The 16,672-nt window shown below is 34.3% G+C and overlaps 1 protein-coding gene across 1 annotated transcript in view; it reads left to right on the top strand.

Annotated features, from left to right (window-relative positions):
• The window catches only part of LOC143071428 (sacsin-like), a 31,928-nt gene extending 15,726 nt beyond the window's left edge, over positions 1-16,202 (top strand). The window contains exons 7-9 of the mRNA XM_076245693.1: positions 238-11,384; positions 12,545-12,828; positions 13,761-16,202. Coding sequence (XP_076101808.1) covers positions 238-11,384; positions 12,545-12,820 — 11,423 coding nt within the window. The 3' untranslated portion in view covers positions 12,821-12,828; positions 13,761-16,202. The remainder of the gene's footprint in view (positions 1-237; positions 11,385-12,544; positions 12,829-13,760) is intronic.
• The last annotated feature ends 470 nt before the right edge of the window (positions 16,203-16,672 follow it).

Below are 16,672 nucleotides of genomic sequence, written 5' to 3'. Positions count from 1 at the left end.
GTTTTTAACTTTATCATTTAGTTTTCTGTCTTTTTAAACAAAAATACTATTCCCATGACATAATTTGACTATTTTACACAACTTGTAGCTTGAACAAAATGTAGTTGGCGTACACACAACATAAAGTACTTTAAGGAAAAGTATTAAAACATCATCGTTTTTAATTTAGACCTTACCCATTCTAGCATAAGCTTGTCTTGAGTCTGTTATACTGATTATGTTCTTTTAATTTTTCAGGTCTTTACCAATTAGTTAGTCTCCAGGATCGCTCTCCGACCGATATAGCCAGCTTACTTCAGGAATCCATAGCAAAGTACATAGGAGCGACATCTAACAGATCTTATCAGTGGCGACAGACAGACCCAGTAGGAATGGTCTGGATTAAGAAAGTATGGTCTTACATTCAGCAATATGATTTGAGTCATTTTAGTCATATGCATTTGATTCCTGACACTAGAACACATGAGTTATACAAAATATCTACCATCTTTCTTTTGAAGTCAAATGGATCATGTGATATCCCGTCTGACGTGTGTAATTGTTTGAGGTATTTTGATATTGTTATCCTTGATGAAATTCCTGATGAAATTGAGGATCATAAAAACATTCGTAACTTTGTATATCTACCAACCGTAGAAAATGTTTTCAAAACCTTAGCAAATGTCCAGAAATGTGAAAATACCGGACAGTTTGTAAACAAATTCAATTCCTCTGTAACAGAAACTGAAAGATCGCAGTTTGTAATATATATTTCGAACTATTCGAAAATGAGCGATAGTTTGATCAGCCTTCTGTCTGATCTGAATCTATTTAAAGAGAAGAATTCATGTCGATTTGTGTCGATAAATCAAGTAAAGACGATTGCTGAATCCGATGATCTACCAGTACGGTACTTCAGAGAAACGCTAGACTGTTCTGATCTTTTATATAGAAATCTTGCAAAGCTATTGCAAGCTGAAATCATTGACAAAGAAGATGTTATCATTGAAATTCTGAAGAATCTGGAAAAAGAATATGATTCAAATGACAGGAACACAATGGTCGAATATGTCCTAAACAATCTGTCACTCTTTCATAAAAAGGAAGAGATGCTGGGTATAGCCAAACACTTAGAATTTGTAAACAACAAAGTTGGTCAGAAGAAAAAAGCATCACAACTGTTTGATCCGGAGGATGAAATTATAAGCCTGGTAATACTAGACGATAAAAGATTACCAGATACAAAGAACTTACCGATTAGTCTGCAACTGCTTCGAAAACTTGGTTTAAAATCATGGCATTGTATTACAGCAGAGGACATCCTTTCTTGTGCAAAACACATACAAGAAAATTCAAAATGTTCAGACGAGAAACAACGATCGGGCAAATTGTTACAACTTTTACATAAAGCAAGTGGGCTACTCAATAGCAATGTGGATGGCATACAATTGTCTCAACAACTTTCAAACATTCAATTTATTGCACCAAGTCCAAGAAAAGATAATTTCCCAGTATCACTGCCGTGGTTATCTGAGACGTCATCAACTTTGTTTTATCGACCTTGTGATATGATTAACAGTAACTATACTAGATTGGTAGGAAGTGTTAAACCTATTTTGATCCCTAGTACTACTGACAATTTAGTAGACAGATTTGGTTGGAACAAAGAACCGAATTGTACTGATGTGATCGATCAGTTACTTGTTATTACAAAAAGTTACGAAGACAGAAATAAACCAGAACTTCTCCCCGTTATAAACGACATCTACAAGTTTCTATCTTCTCGGTCTGAGCCAAAGAATGCGTTTCAACAATTAACTTCTCAGAAATGGATTTGGACAGGAAATGGATTTGAATCATCAGATAAAGTTTATTTGCAGACTGGTCCGAACGATATTTACCTGCATCCGTATATGTTCCCATTGCCTACTGAGTTCCACGATCAAGTTTTATTAAAGTTCTTTAGAAAAATGAATTGTATAGAAGATCAAAATATAAGATTATTAATGCGGGTACAAACAATGATCAGAGATAAATATAAAAGAGGTAGAGAAACAGTACAAAAGGCAAAGACAGATCTTCAACTTGTTGTTAGCATTTTAAATATCTTGAAAGATGCAAATGAAGCTGATATTGAATCTGTTTTGCTTCCAATTCAACAACGCGATGAGCGCAAAGTTATATTGAAACCTGTAAAAGAATGTAGTTATTGTGAGGATGATGATGACATATATGGAGATGAAAGAGATTTTGTGCACCATATGGTACCCCGTGAAGCTATTGAAAAATTCGGTGTTCCGTCTGTAGCCGACACATTGCTTGAAGATACAGAACAATTGGAAGAATGGGGACAAAGTGAACCTCTGACTCGGAGAATCAAAACTCTACTTGATGCTTATAGAGATGGTCTGTCAGTTCCAAAAGAAATAATCCAAAACGCTGATGATGCTGGGGCAACAGAGGTGCGTTTCTTGTATGATGAACGTGATGGAGAAAAATATGGTCGAAAATTACTGGACAGAAATATGTTTGATTGCCAGGGACCATCACTTTGGGCTTATAATAATGCTAGGTTTTCCACTGACGATTTGAAAAATATAACAAAACTCAATGGTGCAACAAAAGAAGCAGATACCACAAAGATCGGAAAATTTGGACTCGGATTTTGCTCTGTTTACAACTTAACAGATGTTCCAAGTTTCGTAACAGGAAATCAAATGGTAATATTTGATCCTCACTATGAGTATCTTGGAGATGCATTGAGGCGTAAAAGGCAACCAGGATTGAAAATTGACTTCAGACGGAACAAAAACATTTTAGAAAGAAAATATTCTCAGTTTGAGCCATACAATGGAGTATTCGGTTGTAATTTAAATGTGGAGCAAGATGAAATTTTATTTGATGGAACTCTATTTCGCTTGCCTCTAAGAACTAGAAAACAATCAGGTGTCAGTGAAATAAGTGACGTACCATACGATCATAGGCAAATGATCAGCTTGATGAAAATATTGATGGAATCAGGAGGAAATCTTTTGTTGTTTACACAAAACGTTTCTAAAGTTGAATTCTATCATCTACCCAGGACAGAAAAAGATCCAACAAAGGCTACCCTTTTGTACACTGTACGTAGGCATATAGAGCCGTCAATTGAAAGACCAATCAGCAAAGTGTCTTCAGAAAGTACATTTTCAATACTAAAATCTTTGGCAGAATGTCTTGTAAATAAAAAGAAAGAAAATGCAACGGAAATACCAGTAGTCCAAAAAAGTATATTATTTCAAATATCAATTACAACACATGCCAAGTTATCAGATTTCAAAATAGAGGCAAGTTCTTCCACAACACCGTGGTTTGCAACATGGGCTAGTGGCACTGACAAAAGTAAAGATATGGCGTTGAAATCATCTAAAAAGGGAGTCATACCATTGGCATGTATAGCGTGTCCGCTTAAAAAATTGGAAAACGGGACATTTAAGACGCTGAATCTAAAGTACCTACCAGATGGGTTCTACAGAAAAGGTCATATTTTTTGTTTCCTTCCTCTTCCAGTTGAAACCAACTATCCAGTTCATATTAATGGGTCTTTTGCCGTTACTTCAGATCGTAGGAATATTGTCTATAAAGCTGTTGATGACAAAGATTCTTTTGACAACGATTGGAATGAGGCTTTAATGAATGATGCTGTATGTAATGCGTACATTTTACTTCTGGAAAACCTGCCTCACTATAACATCGATCAAAATGAACCATATTACAAACAATGGCCGGGGCAGTATGGACAAGATACCAGCATTGGAGACCTGCAGACGTCATTTTATCGGAGAGTGTCAGATACAAGAAAACCAACGAAAGTATTTCGAAGAAATAGCACCATAACTCACATTGGTCCATGTAAATTTCTAGATAATGAAATTATGAAAACTGAGTTTGGAGAAGAAGCTTTTAGTGTCTGTGTAAAGCTACTAGATGATGGCAACACTAAAATGATGAAATTACCAAAGGAAATTCAGGATTGTTTTAAGGCTGCAGAATGTGCACAAGTGGTGGCGAAAAGAGTAATGCATAGAATAGATTTTTTTTCAAACCTAGTATTCCCACATTTGAAGGATGATGTTTGGAATGAACACACAAAAGATATGCTCATATTGCATGCACTAGACAATGCCTCTGGTAAAATGAGTGATATGTTAAAAGAACACAGATGTATTCCTACAGCCCCAAACAGATTGTTTAGACGTCCGTCAGAACTTATAGACAGAAAAGGAGAGCTAAAAGGGCTTTTCAAAGATGAAGATGAGAGATTTGTTATTGATGGTGAGAATATGTTCTGCAAGGATAGCCGACTAAAGACGTTGAATAAGTTGGGTATGGCAACAGCAACACTTTCTGACGAACTACTTATTGACAGAGCAGTTTCAATACAGTCACTTGCTGCCATATGTTCACATTGTGGATTAGATCGATGCATACAATTTGTTCAATATTTGAATAGAGAACTACCTTCAATCCAAAAGAAGTCAGACTTATTTAGGAAACTTCAGTCAATACAGTTCCTACCAATTAAGATCAAATCAAATGACTGGCTTTTGTCATGGGGAGGTGACAAAGTTTCAAGGGAACAAGATTTGAAAGGAGTTAAGTACATATGTAACACTGAAAATCACAACGACAAGTTTGAACTGCGATTTGAAAAACCACAATTACTGTATATGCAAACGATTAGGGAACTCGTGTGTTCAATTCAACCAGTTTTAGATGAGAATTGTTTTTCTACAGATATTGATCGCCAAAATTTTATCAAGTTAGGTGTCCGACGAAACGTATCACCAATTCTTGCAATGGAAAATTTGTTAGCGATAAGTCAAAGTGCTTCTTGTGATGATAATATGTCTGGTAGTTTGGAACTCTTAAACAGTACAGTGTTTGCAATTTACAAGTTCATTAATGAGCAGTTCTTAAAACACCAGAATGACAGTAGCAAACGCTTACCAGAAATTGCAGAACGTTACAAAGATGAAAGTATATTACTTTTGAATGATATGTTTGTTAAACCAAGCCAAGCAGTAGTTCATAGTACAGAAGATTGTAGTCCTCATTTCTATACATTGAATTCACAAAAACTAAAGTCAATGCATGGACTGATTGAATGTCTGCAAATAGAGGAAAGATGTTCCTCTGAACGAGTGTTGTCAGAACTTAGGTCCTACAAGAGTCGTTTTGGTGAGACAGAAATGACTGACGCTCATGTAAAATTGTATGTACGGCTACTTAAGGTACTAGTGGAGGCAATGCAGATAGAAAAGTTGGAAGCAAGTACAGTAAAGGATCTTTACATTCCTGATACAACAGGAGTTCTGCATCCCATACATAGAGTTTGTATTGATGGTAATGTCCGTTCAACTGCAAATATGCATTTTACACATGCCAGTATATCACATGAAATATCGTTAGCTCTAGGAATCAGTACAAAGCGTCAATTCAAAGTAGAAGAATGTTCAAAGGATCTTTTTTCACAAGACTTTGGTCAACATGAGGAATTAATAACCAGAATCAAGAGAATTTTGACAGGATATCCATGCGATGCCGGAGTGCTGAAAGAATTGCTTCAAAATGCAGACGATGCTAAAGCATCAGAAGTTCACATTGTACTTGATTATAATAGTTATCCTACTGACGATTTGTTTGATGAGAAGTGGGAACCCTTACAAGGACCAGCCATACTTGTTTACAACGATAGTTATTTTTCAGAGGCGGATCTAAAGGGGATTCAAAATCTAGGAATAGGAAGTAAAGTAGAAGATCCAACAAAGACTGGACAATATGGGGTTGGATTCAATGCAGTTTACCATCTTACTGATGTACCGTCTTTTCTTACACGCGGAAAAGAAGTTGAAACAGGAGAAATACTGTGTGTGCTTGATCCACATTGTCAGTATATTTCTAAAGCTACAAGCAGAAATCCTGGAAGAAAATTTATCAACACAACGACTTTGAGAGAAGACCATCCGAATGTCTTTAATTGTTATCATGATACTTTACTGATGACTCAGAAAAAGAAAGGAAAACGGAAAGCTCAGGGTACTATTTTTAGATTACCACTTAGATCATCGAAATTCACTGAAAGTTCTCAAATATCAAAGCATGAAATTACCAAAGAGTTTGCATATGAAATTTTACAGAATTTTAAGAATGAAATGTCGACCATGCTCCTATTTGTCAATAACGTTAAGACAATTAAATTTTCTGAAATCTCTGACGGCGAGATAGTAGAGATGTATTCAGTCAAAATGAATCTTTCTAAACTGGATGAAGACGATCGCCTACAATTTTATAAAAAGATTGAACAAAATTCAAGATTACTTCGTAAAAACCATACGTTTGATTGCCTTATGCAAGACGAAATAAATTACATTGCTGACATAGATGATAGTTCCGGGGTGAAGAGTAAATGGCTGATATTTAGACGATTGGGATTTTTACTGAACACACCATGTCCACAGAGTATACAGAATGCGTACCAAAACGGAAATCTTGGTTTACTTCCACGAGGGGGCGTAGCTGTGCCAATACAAGAACATTCCAAGAAGAATAGTATGACTCGTGGACGAATTTTCTGCTTTTTGCCACTACCACTGGAAACAGGTCTTCCAATTCACGTGAACGGGCATTTCGCATTAGAACACGAGGCTAGACGAAATTTGTGGACAGATGAGGAAGACGGGTACCGTTCAGCATGGAATAAGCATTTGATAAATGACATAATAGCTCCGTCTTACGCATTAGCTTTGCGGAAAATGAGAGATATTCTGGATATCCACACAGAAAGATCGTATAGAAAAAAGTTGTTAGACATGAAGCTTACATTATTCCATAGCTATCTGCCAAATTACGAAGAAGCAAAGAATGAATATTTCCGTTTGCTTGTTTGCAGATTTTACCGCTGGGTCTATATGCAAGAAATTCCTCTGTTTTCCTTTATGACATCGGATGGCAAAGATGAGGCCTTTGTGCAATTTGTTCCGCTGGCATGCGACAAAGCGGCATTCCCCTGTGTGTATAATTATTTTGAAGACCAGGAATCATTCAAAACAGCTGGCAATATGAGCAGCGGAATATCAGATCGGTTGAAAATCTTGAAATCTCAGGAAAAATCATCAACTAATCAATGTGATTTAGTACAGGTATTCAAAAGGTTGGGAATCAAACTACTCAGTTTTCCGAAACACGTATTACGTGGTTTAAAGGAAGCCGAAATCAAATTTCAAGCATTATCACCTACTTTTGTTATTTCCTTCCTGAAGTCATACAACTCAACAGAGAATGGTTCTTGTCAGCTGAAGGCAGTAGACAAAATGGTTAATGAAACTGTTTTCCAGAACATAGTAAATGTGGAACAGTGCATAAAGTATTGTCAACACAGTGACACATTCAACGATGAAATGGAGGACTTACCACTCTGCGTGACTGGTGATGGATTTATAAGAACGTTCAAGTGTGAAAGACCTATATTTTGGTCGCGTTATAGCAGTATTGTTCCTGAATCAAGCCACCGATTCCTCCACGATGATCTTTATGATCTTTTTACACTACCTTTGAATGGTCTGGCAAAATTTGATTTACTCGCATTTGCTTCAGTTTTACCAAATACTATATCAGCGAGAAAATACAAAACACACAACCTTGCAGTTTCGTGGAATTCTGAAAATGATAACACTCCAAATAAGAACTGGTTGGAAAATGTCTGGACTTATATTGATTCTGAAACTGCTCAATTGTACATCACTGGTCCGTCAAATCCAGAAGAATATGCAAAATTATTAAATCCACTTCTGTCCTGGTGTTTAGTTCCTTGTAGACAATCAGATTGTTCTTCAATGGAGGGTAGTAAAACTAATGTTCTATTTCCTATTGGCAGAGCTAGATATGTTTTAGATTTACAATCTTACAAAGGACCAATAGAAATTGCTCTTGAACGTCTTGCATTACCATGTCTTGATGAAAATGTTATCAAAAAACAGGACAGCATACTCTCCAAACTAGTAGTATCGACTGAAAATGCTCGAAGTCTAGTATGCTACCTTCATGAATACAGAAATGACCTTAAAGATAAAACCATAAGGTCTAAGGATAGTTTGGTGATACTAGAATTTATTTCTCAAAACTTAGACGAGATTCTAAAAGACGCAAATGAAGACGATTTGCTGAGTAAAATAAAAGAATTGCCGCTTCATGTCACAATAAGTGGTCAGAAAGTTAGCTTGAATACAGCTTCCAATGTGCTTATACTGGATCAGTATGTATCTAAAGACATTGTGACTGATGGATTGAAGGATTGGGCCTCAAAAACTGAAACAATATTACTGAAGTCCACACAACATTTGAAAAGTCTTTATATAAGGCTGGGATTCACAACAGAGAAATACGAGGCTATAGATGTGTATTCTAACTTTTTATTACCAAAGTTTGGATGTTTGCCACAGAAATACCATTTAAATCATCTTGTATTTATACGTGACAAACTTTTGACTGTTCCTGTTGGGCAAATCTTCAACACAAAGCAATGCAAACTAATTTCAATTTTGAAAGAAACGGCATTTGTACCAGCTACAGACGGAAAGATATTCAAAGCGTCGCATTTTAAGTGCCCCTTTAATACTGTAATGAAATTAATGTGTAACCCTGATCAGTTCCCAGTTGCACCGTTCTCAGACAAACAATGGAATGAATTCCTGAAGATTGCTGATATTCAATTCAAAGTTACCCCTAAAATGGTCATAGATTTTGCACACATAGTTGAACGTTTAGCTGAAAATGGAATCACTGAAGAGGTTCGGAATAAGTCGAAGATGCTCGTTGGTCATATAATGTCTCGTAAAAACGTAGAAACTGAAGGTGTGTTACGGGATATAAGCACAATAAGATTTTTACTTCCATATAAAGCTGACGATTGGCAAAACAAAATATACAAACAGAAAAATATGTGGCTAATATGCTACCGTGATTCTGTACCTCAGCCCGTAGCATATCTGGGATGGACTACGTGTTCCATTCTTCCACAAGAAGCCGACCTATGTCGAGACAGACAAAAACTAGACAAAAAACAAAAGGAAATACAGAGCCAGCTAGGTATTCACAATGAGCCACCAATTGATAGTGTAATACAACACGTACAAAACATTTGTAATGCATTACATGCAATGGCAGATTTAAATCTTATTGAGGATTCAAATGTCGTTTGCATCAAAGACATGATGAAGAAAATTTACGAATGGCTCAAAGGTAAAATGAAAAAACATTCTGATTGCTTGACAAATCTCAGCAAAACACCAGTGGTTTTTATACCAGATTCAAAGATGTTTGTCACATGTGATAGGACTGTAAAATCATTCGATCAAAAAAATGAGACTGAAATCAGACCATTTCTTATGCGAGTTCCAGATGAATATGGAGAATTTTTCAAATTATTTCAGCTACTTGGTATGTCAACTAGTACGTCCGTCTGTAACTACGTAAGAGTACTCGAGTATTTACATTCGGAAGTTGGAGACGCACCTCTAAACATTAACGAGCTAAAGATAGTACGAATGGCTTCTCAACAGCTACTGAAACATCTTTTGGATGTCAGCAATTCTGATACAGAAACGTTGAAGAAGATGGATACTCTGTTCTTGTTAACTCGCCAAGAAACACTGCAAAATGCAAAAACTCTTGTTCTCTCTGACAACAAGGACTTCGAAGAAAAAATTGGATCCGATATCGGAATGCCATATGTTATGGAATTTAGTCAACTTGACATTTTTATTCAAGGAAGTATATCAGAAAGACTTAAAAAGTTACCTGAAAAGATGCAACCTAACATTTTATCTGATACGATATCTAAAGAACTTACTGCCGACAATCTAGTAAGAGTACAAGATGGGCGAGGAAATGGGTTAAAAGATTTCTTTACGTCTCATCAGTTTACAGAAGGTGTTGTTAGAATATACGTTCATTGCTGCAAGCAACATCCTCGAGCAAATCAGATAAATATTAATCAGGATCAGGTCGAACAGCTAGTTAAGGGTATTAGATGTTTAAGAATAGTACAGGTAGAATCCATTTTACTAAGATTAGTGTTCAATGGCAAAACAGTTGGACATAGCGAAAAGTCATGTTTTTACAAGATGAAGAGTGATGAAACAAATAATGAGCATGTTCTGTATTGTGCTTTCAAAGAAAAGAGTCTACAACAATGGTTGGTCGACAACTATGATTCAGTAGGGCTAGCCTTAAAGAAATGCACTGACGATCGCTTCGAGGACACCGGTGGTCTTTTGATGAAGATCTTAACACGGATTGACAAACCAAGTAGCATATCAAAAGCATTGGACGAAGCTGGTATACTAGAATACAAATTTGCTCGTAATGCACATGAACATTTGTTTCCTCCGGCTGGTACAGTTGTCAATCAAAATCGACATTGTTTTCTTGACAGTAGCTTTACAAATTTCACTATAGGAGAATATGTAGCTCTCTTAATAAGCGAGGAAACTGTAACCAATCGAAAATTTGTTCCTGCAGTTTACATTTACGCCATAATTGTCAAAAAAATAGCAAGTGATACGTCAACTACTATTCTAGGAAACACTCTTAGCATGTACGAGGTTGATGTTGGAAATGGCAACATAGAACAAAGGAAAGCTTACGACTTATTCAAGTTTAATCGTAAAAACGCAGATGGTAACCAATTTAACGGACAAGAACCCAGTGAGTCAAAAGAACTTGAAGAGTTTGTAGGGATTTCCGGTACAGAAAAAGATGAGCGACCTCTTGACGATATTTTAAAGGAGATTAAAGAGCAAGTTAAGGCAGCTTGGACACTACCCGAAGATGAAAGACGAAAGGTGATCAAAAGATTGTACAAAAAATGGCATCCTGATAAAAACCATGGTAACGAAAAAATAGCAACAGAAGTATTCAAATATTTACGGAAGATTGTTTTGCAACTGGAAAGAGGAGAAGATATTGACAGTGACAAAACTTCAGATTCGTCAAGCTCCAGATCTAACTTCTACGAAAATTTCAAGAGTTATCATTCAAATGACAGAAGCAGATCAAAATTCTATTCGAATTTTAGACATTATTCAGATGACAATTCTGGCAGGTATGCAGGAAGTCACTCGACGTTTTGGTCAGATTTTGGACGATGGGAATATGATACATGGGAAGATAGTTACTACAGAAGCAGTCAAGGGAATAGGTCAAGAGGAACAAGACATCAAACAAGAGATGAAAAGGTTCCATCGGTAGCTGAAGCTAGACAGTGGATGCGACAAGCCAAAATGGATTATACAGCTGCTGACCAATTTTTCCCACACGCATTATCAGGACAACACTTTAATTGGATTTGCATTATGTGCTATCAGGTATTTACAAAACGTTTCCTAAAGAAGTTTCAAATTTTAAGAGTGAAGTTTCATCCTTAATGGTTTATCAGTATTATATTCCCCTCTAATTTACTGTAGTCTTTAAAAATTCTAGTAAAGGTATTGACGTTAGTGACGCTCAGATCAAAATAGTTAGAAAGCCAAACAAGTTTAAAGTTGATGAGTATTGAAAAACAAAATAAAATATCGTCCCTCAGACGAATTCCCGTAACTAAATAACAAACTCTGCAACAAATTACAAAACAAAGCTACTGTATTTCTCATTAAATAGTGAGCCAAAATTTCAATATCAATACAAAATCAGCGAAGCAAACATGCGTACTTTTTAGATGTAAAACATGTTGTATAAAATATTTCAAAAACGGCAAGCAAAAAAAAGAAACATTTTTCTATAATACTAATTATAAATGATAAAGTATCAAAATTAATGCTGGGCGATTATGGCGGCTGAGTATATTGTTGTAAGATCTACATTTTGTTTTAGTTTCAAAGTTCACCTGATTTCTCTAGTGGTAAAGCCTTAAATCTTAAACTCCATCAATTCTCTGGTATCTTTCATCTCTCTTTGATAATCATCATTAAACAGCACTTGTGTAACAACTTTTTCTACAGATTTTTATAGTTTGTTCTTATGTCGTACTGTTATACCACTGTCCTAGTTTAGGGGGAGGGTTGGGATCCAGCTAACATGTTTAACCCCGCCACATTATGTAGGTATGTGCCTGTTCCAAGTCAGGTGGTTGCAGTTTGTTTATATGTAACATATTTTTTTTTCGTTTATTTTTTTTTTTTATATGAATAAGACCGTTAGTTTTCTCGTTTGAATTGTTTTACATTGTCATTTTGGGGCCTTTTATAGCTGACTATGCGGTATGGGCTTTGCTCATTGTTGAAGGCCATACGGTGACCTATAGTTGTTAATTTCTGTGTCATTTTGGTCATCTTGTGGGGAGAGTTTTGTCTCATTGACAATCGTACCATATCTTCTTTTTTTTTTTTTATACATATATGAATTTGAAACTTGTCACATTTTAATACAAAGATGTGTGGGAGAGAATAATTCCGGTAACAGTTTGCCCTTTTCTAAATAACGCCAATAAAGGTCATTATTACTTATTATATTCTATCTTTGTTTATAGTGTGTTGAAAAGGTATTGAAAGCTATGCACTACACGAAGGATTGCAACAACGTTCCTAGTACACACGATTTGAATAAACTTTTGTTTGGCCTTAATATGGAACTTCAGACTAAGGTGAAACAATTTATGGTATTGGTTGGACCACGTGATAGAACAATGTACCCAGAGCGCATGAATATTCCGAAAATACCTGCAGACGTTTATACTAAGGAGACTGCAGAATCCACTCGAGATATTACCAAGGAAATTCTTGAGTTTGCTGCAGATTTATTATAACTTTAAAGGTAAAATGATTTTGAAATCTTTTAATAATACTAGTACACTGTATAGCTGTTTATGGTGATCTGAGACTTACTGGAAGTTAGACATTTGCAACTCTAAACATTTATGCCGGGGTAGTTTAGATACATAATTGCTTCATTAAAAAAAATTGTTGGTAATATGTTTTGTACATTTTACATATGTCATGACTGTTTGCATATTTAATCCTAAGCATATACTGCTATCGTAACTATTGTTCATGCATATGTACGTGGTAGAACCCAAACAGTCCTCGGGCGATATCAGTAGCAGTAGTGCAATTATTGCTGAGGAAGTACAATCGTATTTGTACGGTACGTTAACTGGAACAAAATCCTTTTTATTATTAGATACAGGTTGTATGCCCTTCTGGTATCTTTCGCACCTCTTTTTCATGTAATGTATGAGCACGAATTATGTCCCTCTATCAAACTAATGGTAAATGTTGAACTGACCGGTAAAAAAAACACACTTCCTATTTTCATATGGAATTCAGATAGCAACTTATGCTGTTTATCGCAATGTGGACCTTGTTTTTGAAAGTCTTAAAAACTTTGTATTAAAACTTGCGTATCTTTGTATGTAAATAGGTATAGACCATTAATTGGTATTTTGCTTTGATGTTTAATTTATGCATTATAGTTACAAGACAGTAGAAGAGTTAATTCACTGAAAACTGACTTATTAGAAAAAAACATGCACATGAACAGGCTTCTATAATGACACTAAAAAATCTATGTCAGCTGTAGGTGCTGATATATTATTTAAGGTGTATGTTAATATAACTGAACATCAGATTATCTTTCCGTAAATACTCGGAACTTTTTTTTTTATATTTTAACTTTAAGATATATTTATAAATGCTGTATTTTGTTTAACATTTAAATTATCTTAACTATTACAGTTTATTTTGCAGGTTTTAAATGGTTTTCACAGATGAAAACAGAAAACAAATGTATTTATTAGACATTGTAGAAACATACTGATACACTTTAAACTTATGACATTCTATTCATGTTTGGTTATTTGATTCGTTTAAATAATTAGCACAAGAGAAGAAGTACACTTATAGATGGTAGCTATGATAGAAATGGATTGACTATATGTATTTGGTCTTAAGATTAACAACATAGTGTTATCGTATTAATAAATAGTTGTAGTGTGTAAATTATATTTCAGTTGAATATGTTATAATAGATATCTACTTTCTAAATAAATAGGAAATTAAGGAAATAAATCGTTCATTGAAAAGACATTAGATTTATCTGATATAGAAAATTGTATAGTAAAGTTTTTGTCATATGTTAATCTTGAATTACTCCATAAACGTATGATAGATAAATAATGTTTTCTTGATTTAATTATCATAATGAATAATAGAAGTACATTAAACATATTGCATGGAGGTAGTAAGTTTTTTTATACCAGCAATTGAAGATTTGTAAGAAAAGTTCTATGACATCACAATTCATTTTCAAAGGTTTAATTTTCCAAAACTAGTATAGACATTGTAAAATATTATGTATTTGAGATTGCATTAGATATGTGTTTATGTTATTATAATTACTTACTGAGATAACATTAATTATCATATACTTACTAGACTAAATAACACATGATTTTTACTGTATGATAATAGCATTAAATTAACGTAAATTTCATATTTTCCAAATTGGTGCTTAGCGGGCTGATATGAAAAGTTTATCACATGCTTCGACTGTTATCACATGCCTTTCCGTAACGTTATCGCATGGCATTCCGGTGATACTCGGCAAATTCCGGAAAATACACCTCAATGCTACGTTTTCAGTGAAAAACCTTACAAAGTAGTGTACAAAACAATTATTTGGATACTGGAATGTATATTGTGTAAAATAATACACACAAAAAAAGCAAAAAAAAAAACCAAACAAATTATTAAATAAATGCATTTTTTAAAAGTTTCAAACATAATTTAGAAAGTTACTTTAAAAACAGTTTACTTTTCCAACCAGTGTTCATTATGTATATTGTTGAATTATTTTTTTTTTGTAGATTCGTCCATATTCAAATGTTTTTCTTCTCTGTTGAGGCATATGATAGAAAGATTTCATATCGAATGTACTTAATTTGGGGTCCGACGTCCGTGAACTTTTCACTCTTTGAACTTCTATTTGGTAACCACGTAAAAGGATCAATATAAATTATGTATCTGTTATTTTTCTCCATTGTTGAAGCATATGATAAAAAGATCATAACATGTCATTTTTCATATCGCATGTATTATCAGCCCTCGGTCAATATCAACCCTCGAGCCATGCGGCTCTTGGGCTGATATTGAACCTAGGGCTGATAATACATGCATGCGATATGAAAAATGCCATGTAATAATCTGATAATATGTGTTTAGGTTATTATAGTTACTTAGTGCAGAGATCACATGACATATGTGTTTAGGTTATTATAATTACTGACTTAAGTCTCAATAAATATGTGTTGACATCACATGACATATGTGTTTAGGTTATTATAATTACTGACTTAAGTCTCATTAAATATGTGTTGACATCACATGACAGGTGTTTATGTTATTATAATTACTGACTTAAGTCTCATTAAATATGTGTTGACATCACATGACATATGTGTTAAGGTTATTATAATTACTGATTTAAGTCTCATTAAATATGTGTTGACATCACATGACATATGTGTTTATGTTATTATAATTACTGACTTAAGTCTCATTAAATATGTGTTGACATCACATGATATATGTGTTTAGGTTATTATAATTACTGACTTAAGTCTCATTAAATATGTGTTGACATCACATGACATATGTGTTTAGGTTATTATTGTTACTTACCTAAATCTCATTACATATGTGTTTATGTTATAACTTCTTACCTAAATCTCATTGCATATGTGTTTATGTTATTATAACTTCTCACCTAAATCTCATTGCATATGTGTTTATGTTATTATAACTTCTTACCTAAATCTCATTACGTATGTGTTTATGTTATGATAACTTCTTACTGAAATCACATTGAATATGTGTTTAGGTTATCAAGTGGGTGCACAGATTGAGATCATAAATAAACACATGTACAGAGTGTATTGTATAATTTAATGTTGGATGCACCACAAAAGAAGAGTAACCCAATGTTTTTTTAAGGTCAACGTATGTGCTAAAAGATAAGACAGGTGTATTTACAATCATGTGTCAAGCTCTGCAATCGAAAATTTAAACTATAGTATTTTTATTTATAATATAAGAAAGCCTGAAGCACGTTATTCTTGTATGTTATGTAACATTTTGTAGTTGATTGCGGTTGAAATATGTTTTTTTGTATTAAAAAATCTTTCATAAAAAGGTATTTTTGACTTTATCCAAAACTGACAAAATTATGACAATCTTTATTTTTAGCAGGCTTGGATTACTACTTGTTTAATATTGAATATTATATAATAGATTCAAACTAGAGATGCCTAATTTATTGACCTGTCGAATGTTGTTATATAAACGCACAGTTGAAAACAATTTCTTTCATATTCAAAAGAAAAACTATTAAGCATAATTATCTAGTCTGTAAAAAGAGGGACGAAAGATACCAGAGGGACATTCAAACTCATAAATCGAAAATAAACTGACAACGCCATGGCTAAAAATGAAAAAGACAAACAGACAAACAAGATACATTTCAGTCTTTTGTTGTGTTGATACACCCTTGTCCAATCCTCGGGCTTATTAGTGACAATTTTGCCTGTGTTTTTTTTCTATTTTGGTCAATAATGTAATACTGTAGTGGTACATATATATGGTCAATGTACTCCGAACGTCGC

This window comes from Mytilus galloprovincialis, chromosome 4 (assembly GCF_965363235.1).
Source record: "Mytilus galloprovincialis chromosome 4, xbMytGall1.hap1.1, whole genome shotgun sequence".
In the NCBI taxonomy this organism is placed as follows: domain Eukaryota; kingdom Metazoa; phylum Mollusca; class Bivalvia; order Mytilida; family Mytilidae; genus Mytilus; species Mytilus galloprovincialis.
This window is presented reverse-complemented; position numbering and strand designations above follow the sequence as displayed.